The sequence below is a fragment of the Cannabis sativa genome, chromosome 1 (assembly GCF_029168945.1).
Source record: "Cannabis sativa cultivar Pink pepper isolate KNU-18-1 chromosome 1, ASM2916894v1, whole genome shotgun sequence".
In the NCBI taxonomy this organism is placed as follows: Eukaryota; Viridiplantae; Streptophyta; class Magnoliopsida; order Rosales; family Cannabaceae; genus Cannabis; species Cannabis sativa.
The window spans coordinates 43,323,019-43,349,936 of NC_083601.1; the positions used below are offsets into that span (position 1 = coordinate 43,323,019).

The 26,918-nt window shown below is 34.9% G+C and overlaps 6 protein-coding genes across 6 annotated transcripts; 5 read left to right on the forward strand and 1 right to left on the reverse strand.

Moving 5' to 3' along the window:
• The first annotated feature begins 1,191 nt into the window (after positions 1-1,191).
• On the forward strand, positions 1,192-4,717 carry LOC133038287 (protein ENDOSPERM DEFECTIVE 1). The gene is made up of 6 exons (XM_061116386.1): positions 1,192-3,127; positions 3,383-3,502; positions 3,591-3,707; positions 3,792-3,881; positions 4,059-4,166; positions 4,331-4,717. The coding sequence occupies exons 1-6, from the start codon at positions 1,892-1,894 to the stop codon at positions 4,427-4,429; spliced, it is 1,770 nt and encodes a 589-aa protein (XP_060972369.1). The 5' UTR covers positions 1,192-1,891; the 3' UTR covers positions 4,430-4,717.
• An 824-nt stretch (positions 4,718-5,541) lies between these two features.
• LOC133038293 (uncharacterized) lies at positions 5,542-8,881 on the forward strand. The gene is made up of 4 exons (XM_061116394.1): positions 5,542-5,903; positions 6,002-6,140; positions 6,229-6,405; positions 7,797-8,881. The coding sequence occupies exons 1-4, from the start codon at positions 5,716-5,718 to the stop codon at positions 8,652-8,654; spliced, it is 1,362 nt and encodes a 453-aa protein (XP_060972377.1). The 5' UTR covers positions 5,542-5,715; the 3' UTR covers positions 8,655-8,881.
• A 928-nt stretch (positions 8,882-9,809) lies between these two features.
• Positions 9,810-12,135, forward strand: LOC133038290 (aspartyl protease family protein At5g10770-like). Its single transcript, XM_061116390.1, has 2 exons — positions 9,810-10,479; positions 10,594-12,135. Exons 1-2 carry the CDS (start codon positions 10,404-10,406, stop codon positions 11,886-11,888), a joined length of 1,371 nt encoding a protein of 456 aa, XP_060972373.1. The 5' UTR covers positions 9,810-10,403; the 3' UTR covers positions 11,889-12,135.
• Positions 12,136-14,243: 2,108 nt separating this feature from the next.
• LOC133038300 (uncharacterized WD repeat-containing protein C2A9.03-like) lies at positions 14,244-18,817 on the reverse strand. The gene is made up of 11 exons (XM_061116401.1): positions 18,476-18,817; positions 18,292-18,364; positions 17,233-17,393; positions 16,964-17,131; positions 16,780-16,866; positions 16,408-16,542; positions 16,187-16,297; positions 15,810-15,901; positions 15,605-15,710; positions 15,105-15,191; positions 14,244-15,022 (listed from the first exon to the last, which is right to left on the reverse strand). The coding sequence occupies exons 3-11, from the start codon at positions 17,371-17,373 to the stop codon at positions 14,609-14,611; spliced, it is 1,341 nt and encodes a 446-aa protein (XP_060972384.1). The 5' UTR covers positions 17,374-17,393; positions 18,292-18,364; positions 18,476-18,817; the 3' UTR covers positions 14,244-14,608.
• A 57-nt stretch (positions 18,818-18,874) lies between these two features.
• LOC133038342 (uncharacterized protein At3g52155, chloroplastic) lies at positions 18,875-21,249 on the forward strand. Its single transcript, XM_061116465.1, has 5 exons — positions 18,875-19,342; positions 19,465-19,564; positions 19,701-19,880; positions 20,258-20,375; positions 20,724-21,249. Exons 1-5 carry the CDS (start codon positions 19,045-19,047, stop codon positions 20,784-20,786), a joined length of 759 nt encoding a protein of 252 aa, XP_060972448.1. The 5' UTR covers positions 18,875-19,044; the 3' UTR covers positions 20,787-21,249.
• A 491-nt stretch (positions 21,250-21,740) lies between these two features.
• LOC133038297 (uncharacterized) lies at positions 21,741-26,662 on the forward strand. Its single transcript, XM_061116398.1, has 13 exons — positions 21,741-22,767; positions 23,288-23,369; positions 23,495-23,598; positions 23,717-23,843; positions 23,930-24,024; positions 24,346-24,469; positions 24,650-24,730; positions 24,839-24,937; positions 25,034-25,216; positions 25,508-25,642; positions 25,728-25,784; positions 26,087-26,227; positions 26,303-26,662. Exons 1-13 carry the CDS (start codon positions 22,727-22,729, stop codon positions 26,501-26,503), a joined length of 1,470 nt encoding a protein of 489 aa, XP_060972381.1. The 5' UTR covers positions 21,741-22,726; the 3' UTR covers positions 26,504-26,662.
• Positions 26,663-26,918: the final 256 nt, after the last annotated feature.

The following is a 26,918-nucleotide window of genomic DNA, read 5'->3' on the forward strand; positions in this document are numbered from 1 at the left end:
AGTTTGTGGCTCAGAGGTGTGTTTAAATATAAACCAAAGAAAGTGGTTAATGTGCCATTATCATGAGGAGGAGCACCATGATCTCTTTAAGAAAGTGGCTGTTATCTTCTATTTCTTTGGGTATTATCCTTTTACTAATCGTGTAGGTGCACCTAAATTATTTTCTTTGATTAAGATTCTTTGTTATAGTGTTAATCAAAATATCCCTCATTTTGATGGCTCTTTTGGAGGTGGAGTGGACTGTGTTTAGTGGAGATGGACCACCAGTGTGCCTAAGATGCTCGAGTCTCTAATAAAGGGGCCGCTTAGAGCCCATTTAGATGGAGATTTTTGGGCTTGGTCCGCTTGGAGCTAATGTTCATCTGACTCAAGCCTTATAGAAATCTGACTTTTCTGTAAACAGCTGGAAATAGAATTGTTTAGTAGCTAAACTGGTGCTTGAACGTGGAACATTAATACCATACAAGCCCAGTAGCTAGAGCTAACAATAGGTTTCATTTTTTTCAATTTCATTTTTGAAGGAAATACATTTTATATGATTGGTCTATAAATAGCTGAAATATTACTAAAAAGTCTAAAATAAGTATAGCTTGTTTGGAGAGGTTTTCGAGTCATTTAACTTTTAGTACTATAAATACTCGAAAATAAGAGTCTAATCATTGTTCATTGTTTTTTTAATTTTTCTTTCTTTGAAAATAGAATCATTTTACATGAATGTGATCATGCAAGTGTGTGTGGTATTTATACTTGTGCGGAAAACACTTGAGGAAGTGAAAATAAAAGTAGAAACGAAGAGTTGGGATATTTTCAGCTAATTATGTTTCGATAGTAATTCTAAAAACATATATTTTTTTTCCTTTTGAAATTATAATTATATATTTTCTACAAATAAAATAATATTTTTGTCATAAAATAATCAATAAATTACTAGGCACATAATGTTAATTAGGAAAATTTACAAAAATACTGAAATTTGAGTTAAATTTTATAAAAATACTGTCATAGAGAATTTTTTTCAAAAATACTGTGTTTTTATAAAAATAATAGTGGAATATGAAAAAAAATAACTAAAAACAACAGTGGAACAACAAAAAATAATCGTATAAGCAGTAAAAACTTAACAAAGTATTACACAGTATTTTTTTAAAAAAAAATTCTGCTCCAGCAAAAAAAAATTAAAAATTTCGTATGGTGTAAATAATCTTATTAACTATTACTTAATTGCATGGATGGACCCCATATACAATATGTAGGCAATAGCCTCTAGTGAAATAACAGTTAAACTCTTACAAAAATGTAATAAATCTAGTAAGAGGTATAATCTATTAATCGAATATTTCAGATTAAAGAAAACACATTAAAATAGAATAGAATCCATACGTTTATTATCTTATCAAGATTCAAGACAAAGAATGAAAACATGGAAAGCTAAAATATATACTCGATCACACCTTATTATTATCTTATTATTATAGTAATCGATTGAATTAATTTAATTGTGGCTAATGATTTGTTTTCTTTCTTCCTTTTTCTTTATTAATCGATAAATGTTGATGTTGTTTCGGTAAACAAGTGACACGTAGGCAGATTGCTCCCCTTGTACTTTTCGAAAGAAAAATAACCGTTACAACTTCACAACCCCCACACCCAACGGCTAGTTTTTTGTTCTTCTACAGACTCCATAACTCCATAACCATAGCCATCATTGATTTGTCTTCACTTACTTGCGCGATCATTTGGGGGTTTCTTTCTTCCTCACTTTCTAATCTGAACCACTTGATTCTTCTTCTCACTCGAAGGATCTCGTTCGGGGTTTGGTTCCCTTCCCGTCAAATCTCCCGATTAGAGAGAATTCTTTATCCAAATCCCAATTTTGCAGGGAAATTTAATCATGGGAGAGTTAATGGTTGAATCGGCGGCGGAGGCCACCGCTGCTTATGCTCCTCCTCCTCCTCCTCCGCCACCTGCTCATCCTCGGCGACCTAGGGTTAGGGAAGTGAGCTCTAGATTTATGTCACCTGTGGTTTCCTCTTCTTCTTCCAATTCCTGCGATTCCTCTCATTTCTTGCCAGCCAAATCCCCCCATCATAAACATAATCTGGGTTCAACTCCAATTCCAAATCATGCGGATCATCAAGCCAGACCACGATCTTCCTCTGCTAATAGACGGCGTAGGCAACTCGATATGGAACCCTTATCTTGTTCCGACGAGAATAGACCCACCGATTCTGAACCTCCGGCTCAAAGTCAGAGTTCTGAAACTCCTTTCCCACTTGAACAGGTTCCCAATACTCTAAGACGACAAAGATCTTCAAAGCTTCTCAAAGAGAATATCGGAGGTAGACCATCCCATCATCCTCCGCAGCATCATTCTTCCTTGAGAAATGGGTATGGAAAAGGCGGTGCTTTCTCCACGCCCGCAAGGCCTGATACACCAATGTTATCGACTAGTTTGGATCGGACAATGTCTTCAACGGCGGGGAGATACAGACTGAACCAGCAGAGGTCTGCAAATATCGCTTCCTCAGCTGCTGCTAAGCTCTTGCAGTCGAGTGTGATGTCTTTACCTTCTCAATCCTCTGATTTAACAATTCAAGAATCTAATTCTTCATCCCAAGATGGTCGTTCTTCTGCGAATGCTCTTCCCCATGACGGCAATCACAATCGCTTGAGCTCTTCTGTTCAATCTCTACCGGATTTTCGCTCTTCCATGTCCGAAACAGATATGTTGCCTACTGTTTCAGGTAGACTAAGGGGGGAGAAAAATGGCATTAGAGGTGGTGGTAGCAGTAGTGCCAATACAAGTACTGATTCTCTGAAGTTCTCATTCCCTAACTCTCGTTATATGAGTTCGCCATTTAATTCAGGGGCAGAGGGTGGCGAGAAAGGAGCGAATGCTGTCTCGAATCCATTAGCGAACTCAGTGAAGATGGGGGGGCCTTGTCTGCCTCCAGTCCCGCCATGTGCTAATGCGAAGCCGGCTATGGAATTAAAGAAGGCAAAGAAAGTTTCTAGTCAACAGGAAGATGTACATTCCTTGAAATTACTTTACAATCGTTATATGCAGTGGAGATATGCCAATGCAAGAGCACAAGTTTCCTTACAAGCTCAGCAAAGAGAAACTGAGGTTGATCATCTTCTTAACTTTTAGCAAGTCAATTTTTTATTCTATAGGAAAGAGAGAAACCATACAAAGACTCTTATAGATGTGTAATTCGAAATTATGAGTGATAACTCCCATTAACACTTTATATGCTCTTGAGGGATTGATAATGAGTAGTTTCTCTGTGATTATAGGAAAAAAACTTTCTTTTTTATAGGTTTGGTTATGTTCTGAGTCTTAATAACCCATCAAGTAATATCTATTTTATTTTTCATGTAGACAAAAGTCAATTCTCTCAGGGTAAAGATGTCAGAGCTGTATGATTCTGTGACGAGGAAACGTACAGAACTTGGGATATTGCGAAGGACTAAAACTCTATCAACAATTCTTGAAGCCCAGGTAAGATTGATAGTTATGATTATTGGATATTACTTACATATTGGAAGTACTCAACTTGCTTATTATTATCGTTGGCATTTCATTTTAGGTTCCATATTTGAACCAATGGTCTGCTCTTGAAGAAGATTACTCAATTTCTGTGGCTGAATCCATTCAAGCTTTAGTTAATGCCTCAATTCAACTTCCACTTGGCGCGAATGTTCGGGTATATTTTTCATATCCTAGTTTTCTTCTACAGTTGAGTAATTCCTCAATTGTTAGCTATACTAATGAGATATAAACCCTGTAGGTTGATGTGAAAAAGCTTCAGGAGGCCCTGAACTCTGCTATGAAAGTTATGGAGATAATAGCTTCGAATGTTCAAGATTTTGTACCAAAGGTATAGTTCAAGATCTCTGATAGAGGAATAAAGAATATTATACGTGATATATTTATTATCATAGCTTGTACAGAACAGAGTCCTTCCACATAAAGAAAACATAAATAACTGCTCTGCTTATGTGCACAAATCTAATTTTCCAAAGGGTATATTTGTTTTGGTTTCTATTATTTACAGGCGGAAAGAACAGAGATTCTTATATCAGAACTTGCCAGAATAGGTGGTGGTGAAAAAGCTCTTGTGGAAGAATGTGGAGACTTGTTGTCAAGAACATTCGCATCACAGGTATGTATGCCTCAACCTACTAGTAGTTGCCTCAACCTACGTATAGTAGTTACTTTATGTTCTTATTGTTTGTGACTTCATATTCATGATAGCTTGCGTTTGGCGTTTAAGATTAGATATCTTAATCTTATGAATGTTTCTTCTTCTCTTCCTGTTTCTTCCAGGTGGACGAGTGCAGCTTAAGGAGTCAGATAATTCAATTGCATAAAACATGTGTTAGCAAAGATAATGTCTTGGTAAAAGAATTAGAAGTGAATAACTAACTAATCACCACATTCCATTCACCTGAGGCCGACAAGGTGTACATACACATAAGATTTCAATAGCAAAATCGTCTGTTTGTTTTTTACCTCAATTTTTGTGTTGTTTACAAGGGTAAAAAAGTTGAGATACGCAGCAGCCAATTCTTTCATTCTTTGCAAATTTCTGTCAGCCCTGTAATGATGGATTTGCTTTTGATTTGGAGTTCTTATATTTGTAACAACATGGCAACTTTAACTGTTTGTTAGATCAAATCGTTGCTTAGATAAATAAAGAGATAATATAGTAGTTAAGAACGACCAGAATGCAACAAGTCGTTTAGTGAACTTTGTCTTTAACGGCAAATATGTTCAATTTTGTTTCTGTGGAATTAAATGAAAATAATAATGAGAATAATGAATGGAAATGGGAATTGAATAAAATTTAAAGTGCCTACAAAAATTTGATAAAAAATTATTAATAAATAACATTTTTTAATTATTTTTTCTTTAATTGATACATTTTTTTTGGATAAATACTATTTTGAACTTGTGTTTTGCAAAAATTATCAATTAGACTTTCTGTTTTGTTAAATGATAAATAGATCTTGTATTTTTTAAAATGGTACAAATAGGATCCTATATGATTTTTTGTCAAAATAAAATTTAATAATAATCCGATCTAAAGATGTTATGACAAAATTGCTTCTATTTTTTGTATCTTTTCGTATTAGGTTTTATCTTGAGGTTGGTTATATTAAAAAAAATCTGTCAAAAATTAAGTTTTTTTTTTTTTACCATTTTAGAAAATACATGATTTATTTTGTCATTTAAGAAAATAGAGAGTCTAAATTAGTAACTTTTGCAAAATACTAGATCTAAAATGGTATTTACTGTTTTTTTTAAGGTGCAAATATAATGTAGACACTTTTATTTCATTTTTTTATTTGTTTTTTGAAAGGGGAATATTAGTTAATGTTGAGAGGATAAATTTAAAACTTAAACTAAATTATCAGTGAAATATTAGATTAATTATTTTGTCGTTTACCCTAGTATCTCAACACGAAACGACAATATAAACTGATAAATTTTCAAAACGGCTTGTCGTTTAAGGGCACTTTGACACGGAAGAAAAAGAGAAGAAAGGATTGTTAAAAAAAAAAAGTAGAAATATAAGAAAAGTAAATTAATTCCAATTTGGGGTTATTATTTGTGAAATTAGGGGTGGAGGAAGTGAATTCAATTGTTTCTTTTGCAAAAGAGATCAATAGTGAAATTAAGGGCGAAGACGAAGACTAACCAGAAAAACAATGGCGTTGAAGTTCTTGAACAAGAAAGGATGGCACACGGGGAGTCTCAGGAACATTGAGAACGTCTGGAAGGCTGAGCAGAAGCACGATGCCGAGCAGAAGAAGTTGGAGGAGCTTCGCAAACAGATTCACGAGGAGAGAGAGAGATCCGAGTTTCGACAACTTCAGGAACAGGCCGGCCTCGTTCCGTATGTTTTCATCTTTCTCTCCATTACAATTTATTAGGGTTATTTCTCAATTTTGTTTTATTTGACTTGTTCATTTTCATTCATGAATTTTATTTCAGTAAGCAGGAGAGATTGGAGTTTCTTTACGATTCGGGTTTAGCCGTAGGGAAAGCTAGCGCCTCTGATGGTTTTAAAGCCCTTGAAGCCTTCCCTAAGCCCGACGATGGACCTTCTTCTTCTACTGCTGCAGCCCCTAAGGTATTTCTTTTTCTATTTTTATGTTTTTAATTCTTCTGTAGTTTCAAGTTTATGAGTCTGAGATTGATGTTTTTGGGTATGGAACTAGCAAGCGGATTCTTCTTCAGCTGTGCCGGGAGCTTTGTTCGAAGACAAGCCTCAGTCTGCTAATGATGCTTGGAGAAAGCTACACTCCGATCCTTTACTTATGATTCGACAGCGTGAGCAAGAGGCCTTGGCTCGAATTAAGAACAACCCTGTTCAGATGGCCATGATTCGCAAATCAGTAAGCTTTTTCTTTTCTTGCCTTATATGAAAATTTCAGCAGTTTTTTTTATTATTATTTTTGTGATGCCAATTTGTACTTGTTTGTAGCCTGTAAATGTGTTAGTTCATACTGAATGGAATAGGCCTTGTAATTTGGGCATAGGAGAGTAGTGAAGAAAGTTGCTTGAGGCTGGTAGCGTTAGGTAGCCATGGAGTTGGCATATAGTTCTTCTTTTGTTGGAGGAGGAGTTTTCTGCATCTTTAGCATATAATTATCTGAAATTTCCTTCCGCCGACTAAAAGAAAAAACATAAGCCTACTCATATAAGTATTGAAGAGTTTTGCTACATAAACGAAAGTTGAAAGCTTGGGAGTAATTAAGTTTTATCAAATATGAGTGTTTAGTTGTTTAAGGGCAATTGAGTTTTTCTTAGGTTTATGAGGATCATCATTCCAAAGAGGCAGTGAGGGCAACTGAGTTTCTACAGTATATGATTTTCATCATTCTAAAGAAGCGTTAACTGTAATGTGCTAATAAATGGTGGTTCAAAATTTTGTTTGTTGATTTGGAGTTGGTTCGTGTGGCACAAACGAAACTAAATGAATGAATCGTAACAGTTTTTGGTTGCAATTGAGTCCTTAAGTATCAGAATTTGAACATGTGTCATGTTTTGGTTATTCACAGCCTCAGAGAGATCTTAGGAACGAGACGTATGTGTGTGTGTTCTCTTTTTTCTCCCCACCCCAGAGTATTTGTAGTATTTGTGGTGACTTTAAATCAAGTTCAATATTTGAAAGCAGAATTTATGGCAGAAACTGATTCCTCTTCTTTACCATTCTGAGTCTTGAAATGAGTTATTTAGATTTTTTAAATTGTATACGCCATGTTTAGAGTATATGGCAAACAACGAGTACTGTTTCCAATTTTTACTGTTCTTGAGCTTGTAGTAAGTGGATTGAGCATAATGCTTTAGGTCAAACAAAGTTCTACATAAAACTATATTTATTTGTTTTAATTTCTTTTCCATATTTTAAAAGTCTCATTTCAAACCTTAAATCTTTGTAGGAGCAAACTACATGCCTGATTATTTGAGCTACTTTTATCTTATTGGGTTGGCTTCGTCTGTGCCTCTTCATCTAGATAATTTAGAACTTGAAAATGTGACTGGAAGTAAACATCTGTCTCTAATGAACTCTACTTTATACTTATTTATTTATTTGCATGCTTCATTCTTGATGAATAATCAATTGAAATTGTTAGAACATTTCTAATGTGAAAACACAATGGAGAAGCTGCAAGTAGTTGTTACTATTTTTTACTTGACATTGTCACTATTTGTTTGATGTATTCACTAAATTGTCTGTATTATAAGTTTGTAACTGTTTCTCCTGCTTATCATTTTTCTTTAGGTTGAAGGAAAGCACAAGAAAAAGTCTCATGAAGAAAAGGAAGATAGAAAGAAGCAGCGACATAGTAGCTCAAAGCATCGGCATTCATCCTCCTCCAAGTCTGAAGAGGAAAAGACAAAGAATAGTCATAGGAAGAGTTCAAATTACGATAAATACTCAGATTCTGAAGATGAACCACATAAGAAAGCAAGTCATAGGAAGAGTTCAAATTATGATAAGTATTCAGATTCAGAAGATGAATCACGTAGGAAAGCAAGTCATAAGAAGAGTTCAAATTATGATAAGTATTCAGAATCAGAAGATGAATTACATAGGAAATCAAGTCATAAGAAGAGTTCAAATCATGATAAGTATTCTGATTTAGATGACAAATCACGTAGGGAAGCAAGTCATAGTGAGAAGAATAGCTATCGGAGTTCTAAGTACAGAGAGCAGTCACCTGATGGCCAATCCAGACGAGAAACTGTTAGAGATGATCAATATGCTGCCGAGAGAAATCATGAAAAGTCAGATAAGGAAAGATATGTAGCTAAAGATCGACAGGAGTCACACCATAAGCGACGCAATGCTGCTCCTAAAATGTCGGAAGAAGAACGAGCTGCCAGGCTGCGTGAAATGCAAATGGATGCCGAGTTACATGAAGAGCAAAGATGGAAACGGTTAAAGAAGGCTGACGACGACGACGCTCAGGAAGCTACTCGGGCTGCCATAATTAAGGGCAAAAATTTCTTGGATGAGGCTCAAAAAAGCGTATATGGTACTGAGAAGGGGGGTAGCAAATCGATTGCGGAAAGTGTTCGTCGTCGAACACATTATACTCAGGGTAGGTCCTTAGAAGGCAATGCTTTCAGGCGCTGATAACTGTATTCCCAACTTTTAAGTTCAGGATTTTCTCAGTGGTACCTATTTCTGGCATTCTTAGACCAGTTTATGTTTAGTTGTATTATTGGTCATATGTACACTTTTATGAAACCACCTTAAGGTGGAGTTTTACCTTATTACTACATGTGAATTATTTATATAAAAGAACAAGAATTGTAAAACATATTGTATCTCATATGTAAGTTGTTAACTCTTCATGATCATAGAATCTATTGTTGAATAGTCATCAACGCCTTGCTGTGTCACGTTCGTGTCATGACTAAAGGACATAGACCGATAACCTTTATAATTAGACTATTCGTGACAGCTATAATTACTAGTCAGTTGTGATGGTCTTTAATTATTTTTGCTTTTCTGTTAAATGCTTGTTACGGTAAACCGTGAGCAAACCTATTAGAACCATCCAATGACAGTGTTTGTTGGGGCCATAATCCATTATGCTATGCTATGCACAGAAATTCTAAACTCATGGTTAGATTCAACGTTTCAAGTCATCACACGATTTTGACCTTTTTACCATCTTAGTTAATAAGTGCAAAATAGTGGTATCACATCATTATATAAACATAGTTTTGATTTTCCTTAACAGAGCTGAAGAGGATGGTTAATTCTCATACTTTTAATTATTGCATTAGTACCATACAGCACACTAGTGTAGTTACGTTGATGGATTTGGCTTATTGAATCAAGAGGGAACCAGAGCAGTCTTATTCATTTCATGAATGGCCTAGTCGGCCAATGGGCAATGAACAAAAAGAGAAAATGAATATAATTAGGAATTGAATGAATGCGAAGGGACTATATAACGAGCTGTCAACTCCTTATCTCTTTTTCACCAACTAATTAAAATTGAATAATTGGAATCTCAAACTATATATATAGTACTTTAATATTTGTAGTAAAACATAATAACCTTCACTCTTTTTTTCTCAAGTATATATATACTGTTGCTGCCGACAATAATCACACAAATTACACTAATATAGTCAGGCCTTAACATGTATGATGTGATTAATATTTTTAGTTTTAAATGGCAAAACATTTAATTATATAATCTTCGAAAGGCAATGATGGATGCACAACTTGGGCTATATATATATAATCTTCTTTTACTGTTAGTTTTCTTGAATTGAATTCACACACAGAAATGCTAAATTCACCTTCATTACAACTGTTTTCTTCTTGCATGTTTTAGTAATCCCATTTCATTATTTTCATCAAATGTTTAACTAATCCCTCTACTTTTCTATGAGCAATTAATTAGCATCACTTCATGTTCTGCATTATATTCCCAACGATTGTGGTTAGAGAGTGGCTATCAGTATATAATTTTCAAATGAGTCATTATTTGATGGGGTCTCTCTCTTTAAATGACACGTTAGATTAGAAGACTAATGCTCCTCTATTCCAAAATCACAGGCCCACTGCCTTTTGCATGGTTTACTATCTAGTGGTGGCACCAAAATTTAGGGGAAAACAAAAGCATTGCAATAAATGAACTAACTAACAAAAGTAACATAACTTCATTTTTTTTATCGTTAGAACCCCAAAACTTTGATTAAACAAGTCTTTTCGAAGGTGTCAAAGCCTCTAGGCTCATAATGCTCCTTTTGCCCTTTTCTGATTCCAAGTTCAAATTCTCTTATATATACATAAGTTAAATAAGTATTAGGGAGAGAACACACTCTGCCTCGTTTCTTTCAGCTCCAACAAAGAGTGTCAGAAATGGGGTCATTATGGTTTCTGGGTTTATTACTTCTGCTTGTGTCGATATCCAGCTCAACGGCCCATGTATTTCAAGGTATATATATCTATATATCTGTATAATTCTCCTCCCAATTTTTGTCTTTTTAGCTGGTTTTTATACTAAACTATAAAATATTAACCATCTTAATATATGACTTCTTTTATGCAGAGAAAGACTCGTTGGAACTGACTATATATCATGTGAAAACCAATAACAATTCATCTCTAAACCCAAAGTCCCATTTTGAAGATATAGTAACAAACGACAATGAACGCCTCAAAACGCTCTACTATACTCTATCACAAAACGACACAAGCTCTACAACTTCTTCTTCATTCTCTACCTATTCTTCTCATCATAAGCCAACAGATCTCAAATCCATTAACATACCACTGAACTCGGGTATGTCAATCGGGTCGGGTAATTACTATGTAAAAGTGGGCCTTGGAAGCCCACCAAAATACTACTCCATGATCATCGACACAGGTAGCTCATTCTCATGGCTTCAATGCCAACCTTGTAAAATTTACTGCCATAACCAAGTAGACCCTGTTTTCGACCCAAAAACATCAAAAACTTACAAACACCTAACGTGTGGTAGCCCCGAATGCTCGTCGGTAAAACAGGCGACACTCAACGACCCCTTTTGCGCCGCCGGTTCAGACAACTGTATCTACACAGCCAGCTACGGAGACTCGTCGTTCTCAATTGGGATTCTCAGTCAAGACCGTCTCACCATAACCCAGACCCAGATTCTTCCCAGCTTCGTATATGGATGTGGGCAAGACAATCAAGGCCTGTTCGGAAGAGCCGCCGGGATTTTGGGTCTTGCCCGGGACAAACTCTCGTTGCTTTCCCAGGCTTCCGCTAAGTACGGATACGCTTTCTCGTACTGTCTTCCTTCGGCAGAATTCGGCCAAGGTGGAGTCTTTTCGATTGGAACATCTTCAGTTTCATCACCGGCTTTTAAGTACACCCCTATGATGACCGATGCTAAGAATCCCAGTTTGTATTTTCTGAGATTAACGACTATAACGGTCGGAATGAAGCCATTAGGAGTAGCTCCTACGAGTTACAGAGTGCCCTGTATTATAGACTCTGGTACTGTTATTACTCGTTTGCCTAATCCTTTATACTCTGCTTTAAGTCAAGCTTTTGCTAAGATAGTATCGACCAAGTTCGCCAAGGCTCCAGCTGTTTCGATTTTGGATACTTGTTTCAAGGGGAGCCCCAGCGCCGTTTCGGCTGCGGTGCCACATATTCAACTTCTGTTTCAAGGCGGCGCCGGTCTTAATCTGGGGCCTAAAAATTTGATCTTGGAAGCAGAAAAGGGTGTCACTTGTTTGGCTTTCGCAGCAAGTAATGAGTATGCCATTATTGGAAACCGTCAGCAGCAAACTTATAAGGTGGCCTATGATGTTTCCAAATCCCGAATCGGGTTCGCTCCCGGCGGCTGTCGTTGAATATTGACAGATTATTAGTCGTTGACTTGGTCATTTTTAGTTGGATTAAGGATCCGGATGACATAAATACTCCTATACATACATATATGTGCATTATGCGTGGTGTATATATGTTCATATCGTATGTCTATTAAGAAGATAGTGATTAAATAAATGTGTATACGTATACATATGTTTCTACGAATACGTATGTCAAATATGTTTATATAATAGCTAAAATTAAGAAAGATGCAAAATTTTAGCTCAACTCATCTTTATTTTACTTAACAAGTTTTTTAGCTAAAATTTTCTCGACATTTAGCTAGAGGAATAGGGAGTCTTTAAATGTTTTCTAATATTAATTTAACTTTTCTAATTACATCACACACATCAGCTATATATATATATATAATATTTTATTTATAAATATATTATTCAAACAAAATAAAGTAGAAAAATAAAGAAAATAATATATAGTGTATTGTAAAAGTTTGTAGTAAAATAAAATTTTGGTTATATATTTAAAAGATAAGAGTAAAGAAGTTGGTGTAAGTGCTAGTGTGTAAGAGTAAAAAAAAAGTTGGCTGAGTTGTTGGGCTTGCTTTTATCAATGTACTTATAAAATCAAATACATAAAACCTATCCAGTTCTGCCTAGTATTAATTGACATCTTTGAAGCTTCGTTCATTATTTGCAAGTACTTGGAAAATAACTTTGTTACTACCTGATAATACATATAAACTTTGTTTAGAGTTATAGCTAAACATTTAATATATATTACTTTAAATAAAAAGAGATCCAAATTTATATAATTCAACAAATTTTGTTTGTCCACGTCTACAATAGTAAGGAGTCACTACTACTTTATCAATATGAGAGATTATAACGATCAAGAGCAAATAGTGTCTATTTTGTACAACATGATCAATCTTGGGTACAAGTGATAACCTAGATCAAGTTAGTTTTTAGTAGATAAATATATATTTGATGGTATAATTGTGTGAGAAAATAAAAAGGATTGTGAATAGAGGAGCTTTCATGGCACTACAAAAAACTGTTAATTTTAGTGACAATATTTTAGTCACAATATAATTTTTTTGTAACTAATACATTTAGCTACGGACCTTTTAGTCATAACATAAGAATAATATTTTATAATTAGTTATAATTTTTTTACTTTTAGTCACAAGTGACTAAAAGTAAGATTTTTTGTAGTGTGGACAAGTTTAGTAAACTGTGAACGTAGTGTGAGTAGTTTGGTATGTCTGGTATTTATAGAACCTTATAAAGTTACTGATGTGGTGAAGGTGGTGTGAAGAGCTTAGTATTTATAGAAGCTTGTGAATGTTGCCGATGTAGTGTGAACAAGCTGATATTTATAGAAGCTTGTAAAAGTTACTATGTGATGAAAGTGGTATGAACAACCTAGTATTTATAGAAGCTTGTGAAGTAGATAACCTGGTATTTATATAGAAGCTTGTGAAATAAGCAACTTGATATTTATAAAAGCTTGTGTAATAGGATAACTAACTAGTAAGGGCGTGATTAATTAAAAACTACTGGAGATGTGATAATTGTGTAAGAGAGAATTGATGAGATATGATATTTACTTTTGGGTAAAATAAAAATAGGGAACAATAATAAAATGAGAGCTAATTTTTCAAAAAAACTCTTCTGAGCTTCTAATTAGTTGTGTTGTGAGTTCTGTCATCCCTCCTTTAATAGAAGAAAATTCTTGTCGACCAACTTATATAGTTTCACATCTGTATTAAAGTGTTTCACCAAGGTATTATTTTAATAAAATTGCACTGAATTAGAGTAATAAATGTGTAAGGACAACGTGCATCCAAATATTACAAGAACATTTTTCAAAAAAGTCAAAAATTACACACTAACAACATCTTTCTAAAACATGCGAGTAGCTCGAAGATTATGTGTAGATGTAGAATTTTAAATATCTGCTTAACTTGTCCATAGACATATTGTTTGGTTGCTTGTGTTAAAAGAACTTTTTAAAGCTACAAGCTGAAATTCCCTAGATACCCAAAGTGCAACAAAAGTGCTTTTGAAGTTTTAAAAATCGAAAAATAACGGACCAACGAGAATTTAAGTGACCTCTTAATCAATAAGATTCAATTAATTATTTAATAATGATGAAATATTCCAAAACTAATCGAACTCTTGATTTGCAAATTTTGTACGGATGGAAGGCTACAAAAACACATAAAAGCCCTCCAATTCATAACCAGCTCAAATATTAATCGTGTAACAGAAAATCAAATGTCGCCTTGAATATCATAACTTAAAAAACCTTTATTTTTTTTTAACTTTAATTTGGATCCAAGCAATAGACGAGTAAGATCGTATCAAACCAAATGGAGAAAAAAAAATGAGGCAAAATCTCTATAAATAACGAAACTAGCTGTTTTCATATAAAATAAGTAAATAACATAAAATAAAATAAAATAACACAAATTCATAATGGTTTCAGTTTCCTTACCGATTGCACTAAAATGCAGGTTTACATGCTCTCCTTTATTTTACAGATAAACCTATTCTTCCCAGCTTCTAATATTGACAATCACCATTATTTCACAGCAAACAATATCAATAATCACATCAGAGCAATGTATCCACCAGACGCAAACAGATGCTGGATCCACTATGTTTTGGGATATTAGAAAATTGGACATAGCGAGACAATTGTACAAACTTACTAGTAGTAATTGAGTTTTCTTAATTCACAAGAGAGTGTCGAGATATGTATAGTTCCTGCTGCGGTTGTACTGAAGGAGACTACCATATGTGCGGTCCCAGACACCGATGAAGAGAGCTTCTGTGTCAGGGCTGAAGGACACACCAGAGATCTCCCCAAAAAAATCAATCTCCTGCTCCTTCTCAAATCCATTCTTTGCATCATAGACATGAACAAAGTCCGCTGGCTCAGCCATTGCCATAAACTGACCATCTGATGTGAAACGAATCGAACGAATGGCTCCAAGATTGCCTTTGAGCACAGCAACAGACTTTGATAAATTCCGAGCATCCCATATACGACAAGTTTTGTCTTGGTTCCCCGTGGCAAATGTATGGCCATTGGGATGCCATGCGGATGCAAATGAGAAATCCAAATGTCCACATAAAGGCATTATAGTCTACGAAAGAAAATTATCAAATTAGCCTAGTTTTTGAGATTTTATATATCTATCTTTAAAAAAAAAAGAATAAGAAATCTACCTTTCCTGTTTGTGAGTCAACTAGCATTCCATCAGGATTGTCACCAACAATGACTAGAAGCTTGCCATCAGGACTCAATGAGGTATGCTGCAAAATAGGACATGGAATCTATATATTATACCTATACAAGGAACTATATTTAATAATCTCATTTAACTCAATCAAGTCAGCACTCTGCTATAAACTTTTCCCTAGTGAAGAGGGACCGGAGGAGCTCAATATTCAAATATCAAATTCCCCTACCATATTGATCCTCTCAAATAAAACCTGACCCTTTCCAAAGCCAAAACAAAGAGGCCTCAGCTTAGAGAAGCCTGGCCTTGTCTCTAATCAGTTAAGAGATGAAACACGAAAAGATATCAAAACGAAATTTTAGTCCACGGATTTAAGTTGCAAAACAACATAACAGACTGTTTGACAAATTTGAATGGGAAGTGTTAATACAGACTGGACAAGACAAAATCAAGTTATATGCAGTACAACAGATGTAAGGTACTTACATTTACAGGCCAAGGATAAGAAAATTGCTTGGAAAGCTGAAATCTCTCCATATCAAAGTCCCTCACTCCACAATCATTATTTGAAGCCATGAAATGAACAGCACCACTGGTAAAAGCCAACTTTAGGTAAGCCTCATGCAACGAATCAATAAAGCTAGTGCAATAAACAAATTTGTATGAAAGACAACATGAGAAAGATAAAAACCTGGGGCTATCATAAATCTCAATTGCATTTGTGATTGCATTTTCATCATATGTTGTCCTGGAACAAAAGCTTACACCAGGTCTATCCAGATACTGCAGATCAACAGGAAAACAATGAGTTCCCTTGAGTTAATCCATCATCAAGGGCAAATCAAACCCAAAGTTTAGATTATTACAAATAAACCACTATTGTAACCACTTGATGGCTTGACCAAATAGGGAAAGTTATTCTCCATTTAAGGAATCTTGCACACTTTCTTATCAAATCTATAAGTAAAAAAATATTATAAATGCAGACAAAATCTAAATATTCGTATAACGGTGAATAGTGAAACCAGTGATGAGAACAAACACAAGGTGTAACAGTGAAATCGTTACCTTACAAATAAGTTCACCCTGAAACCCTCCAGCAATTAACAACTTATCCCTTACAGCTAGTGTACTAACTTGGGTCTGAGTGAATCCTTCCAGAAGACTTCCAGGATGTTTCTACAGATATTAAAAAAATAAAAAAGAGGAACTTTAGAAACCCCATTTCCAAGTACATAACTGGCGTAGTTTACCGAGAAAATGAATTATTCTAGACAAAGATATGGCACCTCATGGGGGGCTACGTGCCCAGAAACATCAAGAACTTCCTTTTTCTTCGTGCTCAAAGAGGACCAGTGAATAACTGAGAAGTTTGACATAAGATATACATCATGCTTTGAAGTAGACCAAACCAAGTTCCTCAACTGCAGTTGCAAATAATAGTACATAAATGAATAACTTCAAACATATAAAGTGAGCCAAGTCTGCAATGATGAAATCTATAAAGATTACAAAGAATTTGTAACATACAAACCTAGTATGTGTCTACTCTATAATTAATCTTAAAATTGGGGCATTTATATAATAGGTAAGAAATTTTCATACATAGATGTAAAGTAGGAAAAAGAAGGATAACACACAATATGCAAATGACAACATACTTGGAAATGAAGGATTGTTGATTTTACAGATCTATTGTTTCGCCAGAACTCATAATATTGTCCCCCTTTCTTGGTCGGTGTGCATTCCTAAAAGGACATAACAAACCATTTAGTAAAAAAGAAACACAGAAAGACACTGGTTTAATATTGATATGACCAGAGAATTGGTTTATTTGCATTTTACCTTGACTGAACCTTCTCCTGATTGTGGAACATTTTCATAATTCTTATACTGTTCTACTCTAGTTTGCCTATACTTCTCGCGAGAGATGCTCAATCTTTCCCAAGGAATTCCTTGAATATCCTGCCCTCTCCTAGCATCCGCAGCAGATGTATCTACTATTTTATTCTCCTGCAGAAGTAAGTGAAATATGAGTACTAACTCACTAAGTACTAATTCACTAATTATAATTTTTCCAATAGGTGTGTAAAGATGAGATAACTAGGACCAACCAAATTATCATATTCTTCATCATCTGAATCTGAATCTGTATCACCATTTTCTGAACCACGCAAATACATGATGTCATCACCTTCTGCAATTTCATTATCATCTGCAACATGGCCCATCTCTTCCCCTTCGTAATGAGACATGCTAGCCTAAGTGCTTATACCTGAGACAAAATTGATGTATCAAATAAAGAGGGGTAAAGCATCATAATAAATATAACCTACATATAATAAAAAGAATCTGCTAGTATAGTGCAAGTAAGTTCTACGTCTTACTAAAAAAAATAATAGCAAACAAATCCAGTTATGATGATGAACCTTACCCCAAGGGAGTATTTTAACTCACTTATTATCAGTTTATGCCCAAATGCAAACACAGAGAACTATAACATAATAAGATCACCATAACGAAATTATACAACTTTTTGTGACTTAATAAACTAATGCAGGTCAATACCTTCATCATCACCATTTACAATTAGAACGCACAACAAACTCCAAATATCAGTGTCTTTATTTACTCATATCTATAGTGAGGGAAGTAAAAGAGATGAACCATTTGAAGCATAACCCAGATAAGAGGCCCTCTACACTTATAGAGTATAGACACTATAAATCTATGTAGTTCAGCTGCAACATAAAGATAGTATTCACCATCTTTTATTTATTTATTATTATTTTTGAAGTTTAACAAAACAGGGTATGTGAGCTCGTGTCCCTGAGAACAAACTTTCAACAATATGACTTACGACACTAATCAAAGTTCACTTAAGAAGGTCTAGGGTAATACTAGGTTCAACAGGCAAAGATGACCAAGGAACTGATATAACAAAATATTTTAGGCCAACATCCATCAGAGCATTAATATGCTCTTCTCCCATAGTTGACATATCATTTAAACATTCAATAATCCTCAATCCAAACTTAAAGTTACAAATATCAAACAAGAAACTTTAAAACCCTAAACTACAATACCACACACACACGGAAATATAAATGTAAATTCTTCGAAGCATCGGATGATTAAGAGGAATACAAAAAAAAAAGGTTCATAATTCCCACCCCAAACGAAAATTGAAACTCTGAACAAGTTGCTGTTATAATTGAAAGACGAGACCGTCAATCACCACGCGATCTGCATCAACAAAAATGAAAATAAAAAAATTTATATAAAAAAAAATGTTTCTTTCAGTGAAACCTAATTAAACATAACAAAATTGAAGTTTATGGGGTTAAGAAAGTATACATGCAAACACAGGTCGTATCGCGACGGCGACAATACTGTCGTCTGAGTCGGCGTTACTATTGACCACTGCTTTTGGTTCGATTCAACATATATAACAAAAAAAAAAGAGGGCTTTTTTCAGTTTACAATACGTTTAATGTGTTTGGTTGTTTAAGATTGTTTCTGCACCGTCTTCTTCTCTTCGGAAGAGGAGAGAAGATGAGATGAGAAGGAGGGACAGGTGTAGATGAAGGGTCAAATCAGATTTACGCTTATGCCCCCCACCTATGTACGACAAACCTCATTCCCTTCCGATCTCGTAACTGTTCCCATTCCTACTTGTTCATCACGATTTCTATATATAGAGGTGTCATTATCACTGATATCAGATATGTTTCCGTTTCATGTCGTTTAAGGTAAAAAAAACGACTTGTCGTTTAATGAGACAACTGAAGCTACGCACCAGCGCGTGAAAACTCTTTCTTCGGATTAAGGCGAAAACCAGAGTCAGTGTACTCCTTCCCTTCCCTTCTCTCTATCTCTTTCCCTCTCTCTATCTCTACTTTCAGGGTTTCGTTGAAATTCCCAGTATGAATGCAGTAACGCTCTCTAATACATTGCAGCTAAACTATCCCATTTTCAAAACTCAGCTTCAATTTCCATCAAGACCAATTTTTTTGCAACCCTCTTCGACCTGCCGGAGAAGCTTCAGACGCTTGATTCGACGGTCGTCTATGGTGGTCGAGACTGGCGTGGAAGATTCAAGCGGAACTGTTTCTGAGGAAGACAACAAACCAGAAACCCCTTCGTCCCCAACTGAGTCTGTAGCTCGACGCCTTATTCTCCTTCGACACGCCAAGAGCTCATGGCGAGACCGTTCGCTACGAGGTTTGTTCATCTGAGTTACGTTCTTTTCTATAACTAAATTATGTATTGAATCGAAACTTGATTTGGGTGCTGAATTTTAATGTCTTTGAGCTAAAAAAATAAGTTCTTTTAAATTGTGGCAGATCATGATCGGCCTCTGAGTAAAACGGGGAAAGCTGATGCTATCAACGTAGCTCATAAGCTCCAAGAATTGGGTTGGGTTCCTCAACTTATTTTGTGTAGGTGAGAATGTAGAGATTAGAGAAGTCTGAAAAGAAAAATTTGAACTTTTTTTGGTTTTTTGATTAGGCAAAATGAGATTTAGTTGGCTTTGGAGATTGAAATTTTGTTTGTTTTCTGTTTGTGATTTTTGGTGTAGTAATGCATTGAGAACTAGGGAGACGCTTAAAATTATGCAGGAAGAAGTTGAAGGGTTCTTGGAAGCCCAAGTACGATATGTTTCAAGCTTTTATTCTGTTGCAGCCATGGATGGACAGACTGCTGAGCACCTTCAACAAGTTATATGTAGATATTCAAGTGATGAGATACTTACTGTTATGTAAGTTCTGTCACCATTCATTCAACTTACTTGGCCAGTTATTCAAGTGAACAGAATGGGCAAATTAATTTTCTAGGACAAGAATTATATTAGTTTTATTGTTTTTGCTTATGGTTTACTTAATATCCACTCAAATGTAAGTTAAACTCAATTAATATCATCAAAAGCAACTAAAAGATATAACATTTTCATTGCCATAGTAATAGAGTATGACTTTTGCAGGCTGAGTCTTCAACCCGCCTTGTGTTGATAGAATTGTTTTCTCTTCGAACTCTTTTTCATCTACTTCCTTAGTTCAATTTTTCTTCAGTGTGGATTTTTCAATCTTTCTTATGCTCTTTTAGCTTTATGGTGATGTTTGGCATTTAACTTTACAGGTGCATGGGACACAATAAGGGCTGGGAGGAGGCAGCCTCAATGTTCACTGGTGCCTCCATAGAACTGAAGACATGCAATGCTGCTCTGCTTGAAACTACTGGGAGTTCATGGACTGAGGTTGGTTTTCCTTTCTTTAGGCAATAACATTGTCCTTGTTAATAAACAAACATTTTCTTGTCTTTGAAACGAGAAATCCTACTTGGTCAAACAAAAGTAAGAAACTATGCCATTTAACTCCAATTTTACACTATAATGATTGTTGGCTGCAATCGTCCCTTTCATATTTGCAGCCTTACAGAGTTCATTTAAGTTATTGATGTCAGTATTGCAATAAGATTTTGACAGATATTCTGTATTCACTGAATTGGTTCAATTAATTATCAACCTTGTGAGTAAATTGATTATACTTTTGGTGGCTTTTGAATCTTGCTGTCCTTAACTAATGAATTCATTATTTTGCCTCAGGCATTTGCTTTGGCAGGACTTGGTGGGTGGAAGTTGCAGGGTATAGTGAAACCAAGTAGCTAGCTAGTACTACTTAAAGTTAACTATATAATCTTAAATACTAACCAAAACGAAAATCTTGCCCCTTAACACATCTCAAGCACTAAGAAGTTCAGATCAATGCTTTGCATCTTTTGATAATTCTTCTTGCTGATGATAAATTCTCCTTCCTGAGAGTTGTGAAAGTGGCAAGAATCTAGACTCGGGGCTAGCAATCTGGATAGATGGGAGCAGGACGGTGTCGTCGAAATCTATTCAAACTCACCATTGGTTCGTTTGTATTGACTGTTGGTGAATTTTTCCACCTGGAAATTTGAAGTGAAACTTGGTAAGACTGGTTGTAAAAGTGCAAGAGCTGAAACTGTGTGCTCGTTCTTTGATCTATTCTATTTTTATCGTTGTAAAAAGTATCCAAGCTAGCCAAGTGTAAAAGATACAAAGTTATCATTGAGAATTTTATCTTAATATTATCTGCTAATTATCGAGATTTTCCATTGCTTCACCAGTTCCAAAGATATATTGAAATTGATTTCCACAAAAATAAAATTAAAGATATATTGAGATTGTTAACTTATTCTCGAATTAGCATTTACATTGAGATTGACATTGGCATGATTTATGAAAAGATAATTCGAAGATAGAACCAACCAATAATCATACTCAATGAATTCAATGTCTCGCTGAAACATTAACAAGACCCCCTTTAATTGGAATATCAAACTTTCCAGCAAAAAAACAATAAAAAGGGAAAAAAAAATGTTTTAAAATATATTATTGTATTTTCCGTTGGATTTATTTGAAGTATTTCCACTTTTCCTTAACGTATGTTACAGTTAGATCCGTTAACCTTTAAATAAAATGTCGAATAATTATGTCCTTTATGACATTCATCACTACATTGTTTTTGTTTTTATTATTTTTAAGTAGTAAAATATCATCACAAGGGGGACACGATTGGGCCACGGCAGTGAATTATAGAAGAAATAGATTATAGATTGTGAAAATATGACCATAACAATAGGTAGATTAAAATAGAATTTTGTATTGTTTTGTTCAATTCCAAAAAAAATACTCAAAAACTTCGGAATTTGGACTTAGGTACTCAAAAGCAGAGGAAGTCAAATATTTTCTTTTTTCTTTTCTCATTTTTCTTTTTAAGGAAAAGGGAAAAATAGATATTGGTTAGGACAAGTGGGGTGCTGTGCCGTGAGCTGTGTTGTGTGTACCAGTGGCTGCGGTTTTATCTTCCTTCACTCAGCTACCTAAAATTTCTTAGCTTTTTTCTCCTTTGCCAATTTCTCTGACCCCTGTACGGAGAAGAAGGCACTACCCCTCTTCTTCTTCTTCCTCTCAGTAATGACTTTTTCTGGGTTTGGTATTGCCATTCTTTGTTTTTGCTGTCTTCTACGCTAAAGGTCACACTTTGTTTTGGTCCCTTTTAAGTCCTCCTGTAAACCAAAATTCCTGCACCTACGCCACTGAAGTTTTTTTTTTTTTCTTTCAAAGGTCCCATTTTTCTGTTTTCTCTGAAAATGGAGAAGGAAACCCAGAATCAAGAAATTAGCTGTGAAAGTTTTGGAGATCTGGGAAATTTTGGATATGCAAGTAGTGGTAGTGGGGGCCACCTGTTTTGAGTTCTAAAGGTCTTCTCTTCTCTATAATTTTCTTCTTAAAAAAGGGTTGCAGCTTTTTAGTATGGTCCTTTTCAGGGTATTGGATCTTGCTTGTAGACCTACACAAAAATTTCCACTTTTTTTCTATGTATGGTGTTGCTAACTCAAGCTCAAAGCTAAAAGCTTTTCTTGGTGTTTTACTGTTGGAAATTTGGACTGGGGATAAAAAAAAGGTTCCTAATTTGTGAAAATGGCAGATAATTGGAGTTGAAACAGAAGATTTTTCTGGAATTTCTTTTTTCTTCCTTTTCTTCTTATTAAAATTTTCATGAGACGAATTTCTAAAGAAAAATGATCGATCAATTCATCAACTTTGTGATTCGCCCGCCCAGGTACCCATTTTGTTCTGCTCTTTTATTCTTCCACTTCTTCTATGTACTTTTTTTTTCAAGCCAAAAGTAAATTTTCATAAGAGATTAATCGTTTTCATATAATTTGGATGTTTTTAAGTATTTATTTTATGTGCTTAGCATCAAATGATTTTTAGAGTTGTGACAGAGAAATACTTAAGAGTTATCTAGTTTTACCCAATTCGGATTGCAAATATTACTACTGTTTTTCCACGCGTAATATTGAATGATAATTTCACTCAGAAAGAGAAAATAAGGAAATTTAGTTCCCCACTAAAGCATTTCCCATAAAAGGTAAGATTTTAATTTTTTTCTTAAGGCAATTGTAATTGTTCTTTAATGCACACTAATTAATTTAAAAGTCTCAACTATGAACCATGTAAAGGACAATTAGTCAATTATTTGGCCTCTAACATTGAGTTATATTTTTTCTTAACAATTAAAACTTTTCTTTGGTGATTCGGATGTTAATTTTAACTTCATCCGGGTTGTTTATGTACAGGGCAGAGTATAATCCAGATCAGTATCTTTGGGAAAATAATTTTTCTCTTGCAGGAAGAACATATAAACGGCAAGACTTGGAGGCAAGTATGGACTAGTTGCCATTGTTTTGGAGTCTTTTGTTGTCTTTGTTGAATTTCATCAATGTGCATTTCTATTGTAGTATGTTACTGAGCGTAAAAGGTTATTTATTTTTCGAAATTTGCAGCTCAGGAATGCGAGGGGCCATGTGTTGCGATGTAGTCATTATTTGCCTTTGGATTTACCTGAAGATGCTTCTCTTCCTTGTGTTATATACTGCCATGGAAACAGGTGTGTTTTTAGGCAGCTTTTTGTAAAAGAAATCAAACTTCTATTTGTTGTGAACTGTTTAATCATTGTCTTATATAGACAATTTAGAATCTTATTATGTTTCTCATAAACAATGCAGTGGATGCCGGGCAGATGCAAATGAGGCTGCTGTAATTCTTCTTCCTTCAAATATCACTGTTTTTACTCTTGATTTTTCGGGTTCAGGCTTATCGGATGGTGATTATGTCAGCCTCGGTTGGCATGAGGTATAAAACTTTCTTCCTTTTTGGTTGTTTTTTCATTTCTCAGTTTCTTGTCTATTGATTATCTAAATTTTCACTACTCTCTGCAGAGAGATGATCTCAAAATTGTTGTATCGCATTTAAGAAGCAACAAACAAATTTCACGAATAGGTCTATGGGGACGATCCATGGGTGCAGTTACCTGGTACTTTATTCTCAACATCTTGTTTTTTAGGCGAACTTACGGAAATTCACAAAAAAGAAAAATAATAATTGGTTTCTGACAGCCTGACATGTACCATTTCATTTGTTTCCCATTTGGTATATAGAATTGATTTCTAAGTAATATATTTTTACTTGCTTGTTCTTGGTTTTCAAGATTGATGGTCAAATATCTCTAGATATATTTCTTTTTCAGAAATTATCTTCATTTTACTCATTGATAAATAATTATTTTTCCCATTTTAAACCATCTATTTTTTATTTTTTGAGGTGTGATAATTGGTTTTTATGGAATGTGATGCAGCCTTCTTTATGGAGCAGAAGACCCTTCCATTGCTGGAATGGTGTTGGATAGTGCATTTTCAAATTTATACAATCTGATGATGGAACTTGTAGATGTGTACAAAATCCGGCTTCCTAAATTTACTGTAAATATCTCTTCCTCTCACCTCAAAATTCTATAACTATTTATTTGCAGCTGTTTATTCATTTCTTCTCAATATATTAAGCTAGCAAGCAAGACACGGATTTTGTGTCTTGGAAAATTGTTCAATTTCTGTTCATGTTCCAATCCTTGTTAATCTGCTTTTTCGTTTCTCCTTTATTAGATTAAAATGGCAGTGCAATACATGAGGCGGGTAATTGAGAAGAAGGCAAAGTTTGATATTATGGATCTTAATTGCTTACAGGTTTGTCTATGTGAATATGCCTCCCAAAAACAAGAAATCCCTGAATTTAATTCTTTATAATTTAATTAAACTAGATAACTAATTGTGTTTATTTGTTGCGGCTAGCAGGTGGCACCGAAGACGTTCATTCCTGCATTATTTGGACATGCAAAGGATGACAAATTCATCCAATCCCGACATTCGACTATCATACATAATTCATATTCGGTACTCCCTTAATTTGAATCCTTTAATTTTTCATTAAGTGAACACTTTCAGTTGGAATAATTTGGAAGATTTAATTATATTTCTGATATTATGCAGGGTGATAAAAACGTTATTTACTTTGATGGTGATCACAACTCCTCTCGACCTCAGTTCTTCTATGATTCAGTATCCATTTTTTTTTACAATGTTCTTCACCCACCACAAATACCTTCTGTTACATGTAAGCCTGAGAAATATTACGATTTGGGGGATTTGAAAGTTGGTGTTGGTATGGATGAGGTAATTCCCATTTTATGTCATCTGTTACTAAAATAATTTTGAACTGCTTCTGCTTGTCAATTCTGCTTAATGTGAGTTGTTAGCTAATATTTCTCTTCATAAAGTTTCCACAATAATACTTGATAACCCTCAGTAGGGAAACTCTGGTGTCTATTTGTGTGTCATATTTGAGGGTGGGCTCAGTGAGGGCAGCCTTTGGATGTAGAAGATTTTGCATGGACCACAAAAATGTTGAATTTCATGTATGGAAGTTTTGGATTATTGCATGATTGTTCTTCCCTTTGCTTTCAGGGTTTGCTATACGAGATAATCACTGGTGTTCGTTCAGTTGGTACTGATGCAGCCAGTTCTTCTTCTGCTCCTCCCATCATATCAACCGTAGAATCGGTGGATAAACTTCTTTCTAATATTGCTCCAGTGGCTACTGTATGAATCTTCTCTTCTGGTTCATTCACTATATGCCATTATGGTTTCATTATGCTAAAATATCGTGCTATCATGATTCATACAGGACTCTGCACTTGATGAGATCAATGCACTAAGCAGACATGAATCATCACAATCGCAGGTTACTTTACCTTTCACCCTCCAAATTCAAATGTTCATGGATTCAATATTGTTGAGTTCAAGATTCACAGCTCTAGAGCTTTTCTTTTCTTTTTCTAACCTACTTAAGGAAATTATGCATTGTACTTGAGTAAAGCTAAAAATAAGCTGTGTATAATTAGTTTCATGTAAATATTAGTTCCTCTAAAATAGGGAATGGTTATTGGACTCTTGATGACCATGGAAGGAGGCTAATAGTGAGCTGTAGGTCTCAGTCTCACCATGTTATTGCTTCTTATAATTTCTCTCATTATGAATTTACAGGAAAAGATAGACTCCCAAAATGAAGAATGTTGTTCATATACGAGCTCAAATAGAGAAAGTTGGGGGAGATGCTCATCATTGGGAGGCAGTGATGAAGAATCTTCTGCAGATTGCACCACAACTGCAGAAAATGGTGATCAGGTATTTCTCTGAATATATTAGCTTTTTCTCGCTTTATTGGTTTAATTTTCTAATGAACTTCTTATACTGTTGAAGACCGTTAAGGTTTTTGCAACGCCACTTCGAAGTACCACGCAGCAGAAGTCAGTACCTGCAAAAGAGGAGAAGAAGAAGAAAGCACCAACCATTCCAAAGAAGCCTAAGAGTGAAAAACTCGAGAAATTAGAGGCACTTAGTAGACGACTACGTCATTGCATTCTTAAGAGAGTTAACCATCGGAGACATCGTTCTTCATGATTGTTTGTGTAGTAGAAGAGTCTTTAACATGACTGTTTGTGTAGGAGAAGAGGGTTCTTACTTTACTAATGTTTTATCTTCTGTCTTGTCAATGTCATCAATGTAATTGTATTGCCCACCTTGGGTTTAATTATTTCAGTTTGGTCTTGTTTTAAGGTATATGGATTTGGGGTTTTAACTCCTGATGTCCCATTTAGTATCAGATGCAGTTCTACAATCTGCTGAGACGTGGGTGCATTCCTCCTTAGTGTGCACACCTTTTAGAATAAATTTTTAAAAGAAAAAAAAAATTGAATCAGCTGAGATATTATTATGGCTGGCAATCTTCTCTTGAGGGTTGTAAAGCATAGATGAGATTTTTGAGAGAATCTACTGCAATGGGATGGCCAACAATGACTTAAATTGAGATTGTAAC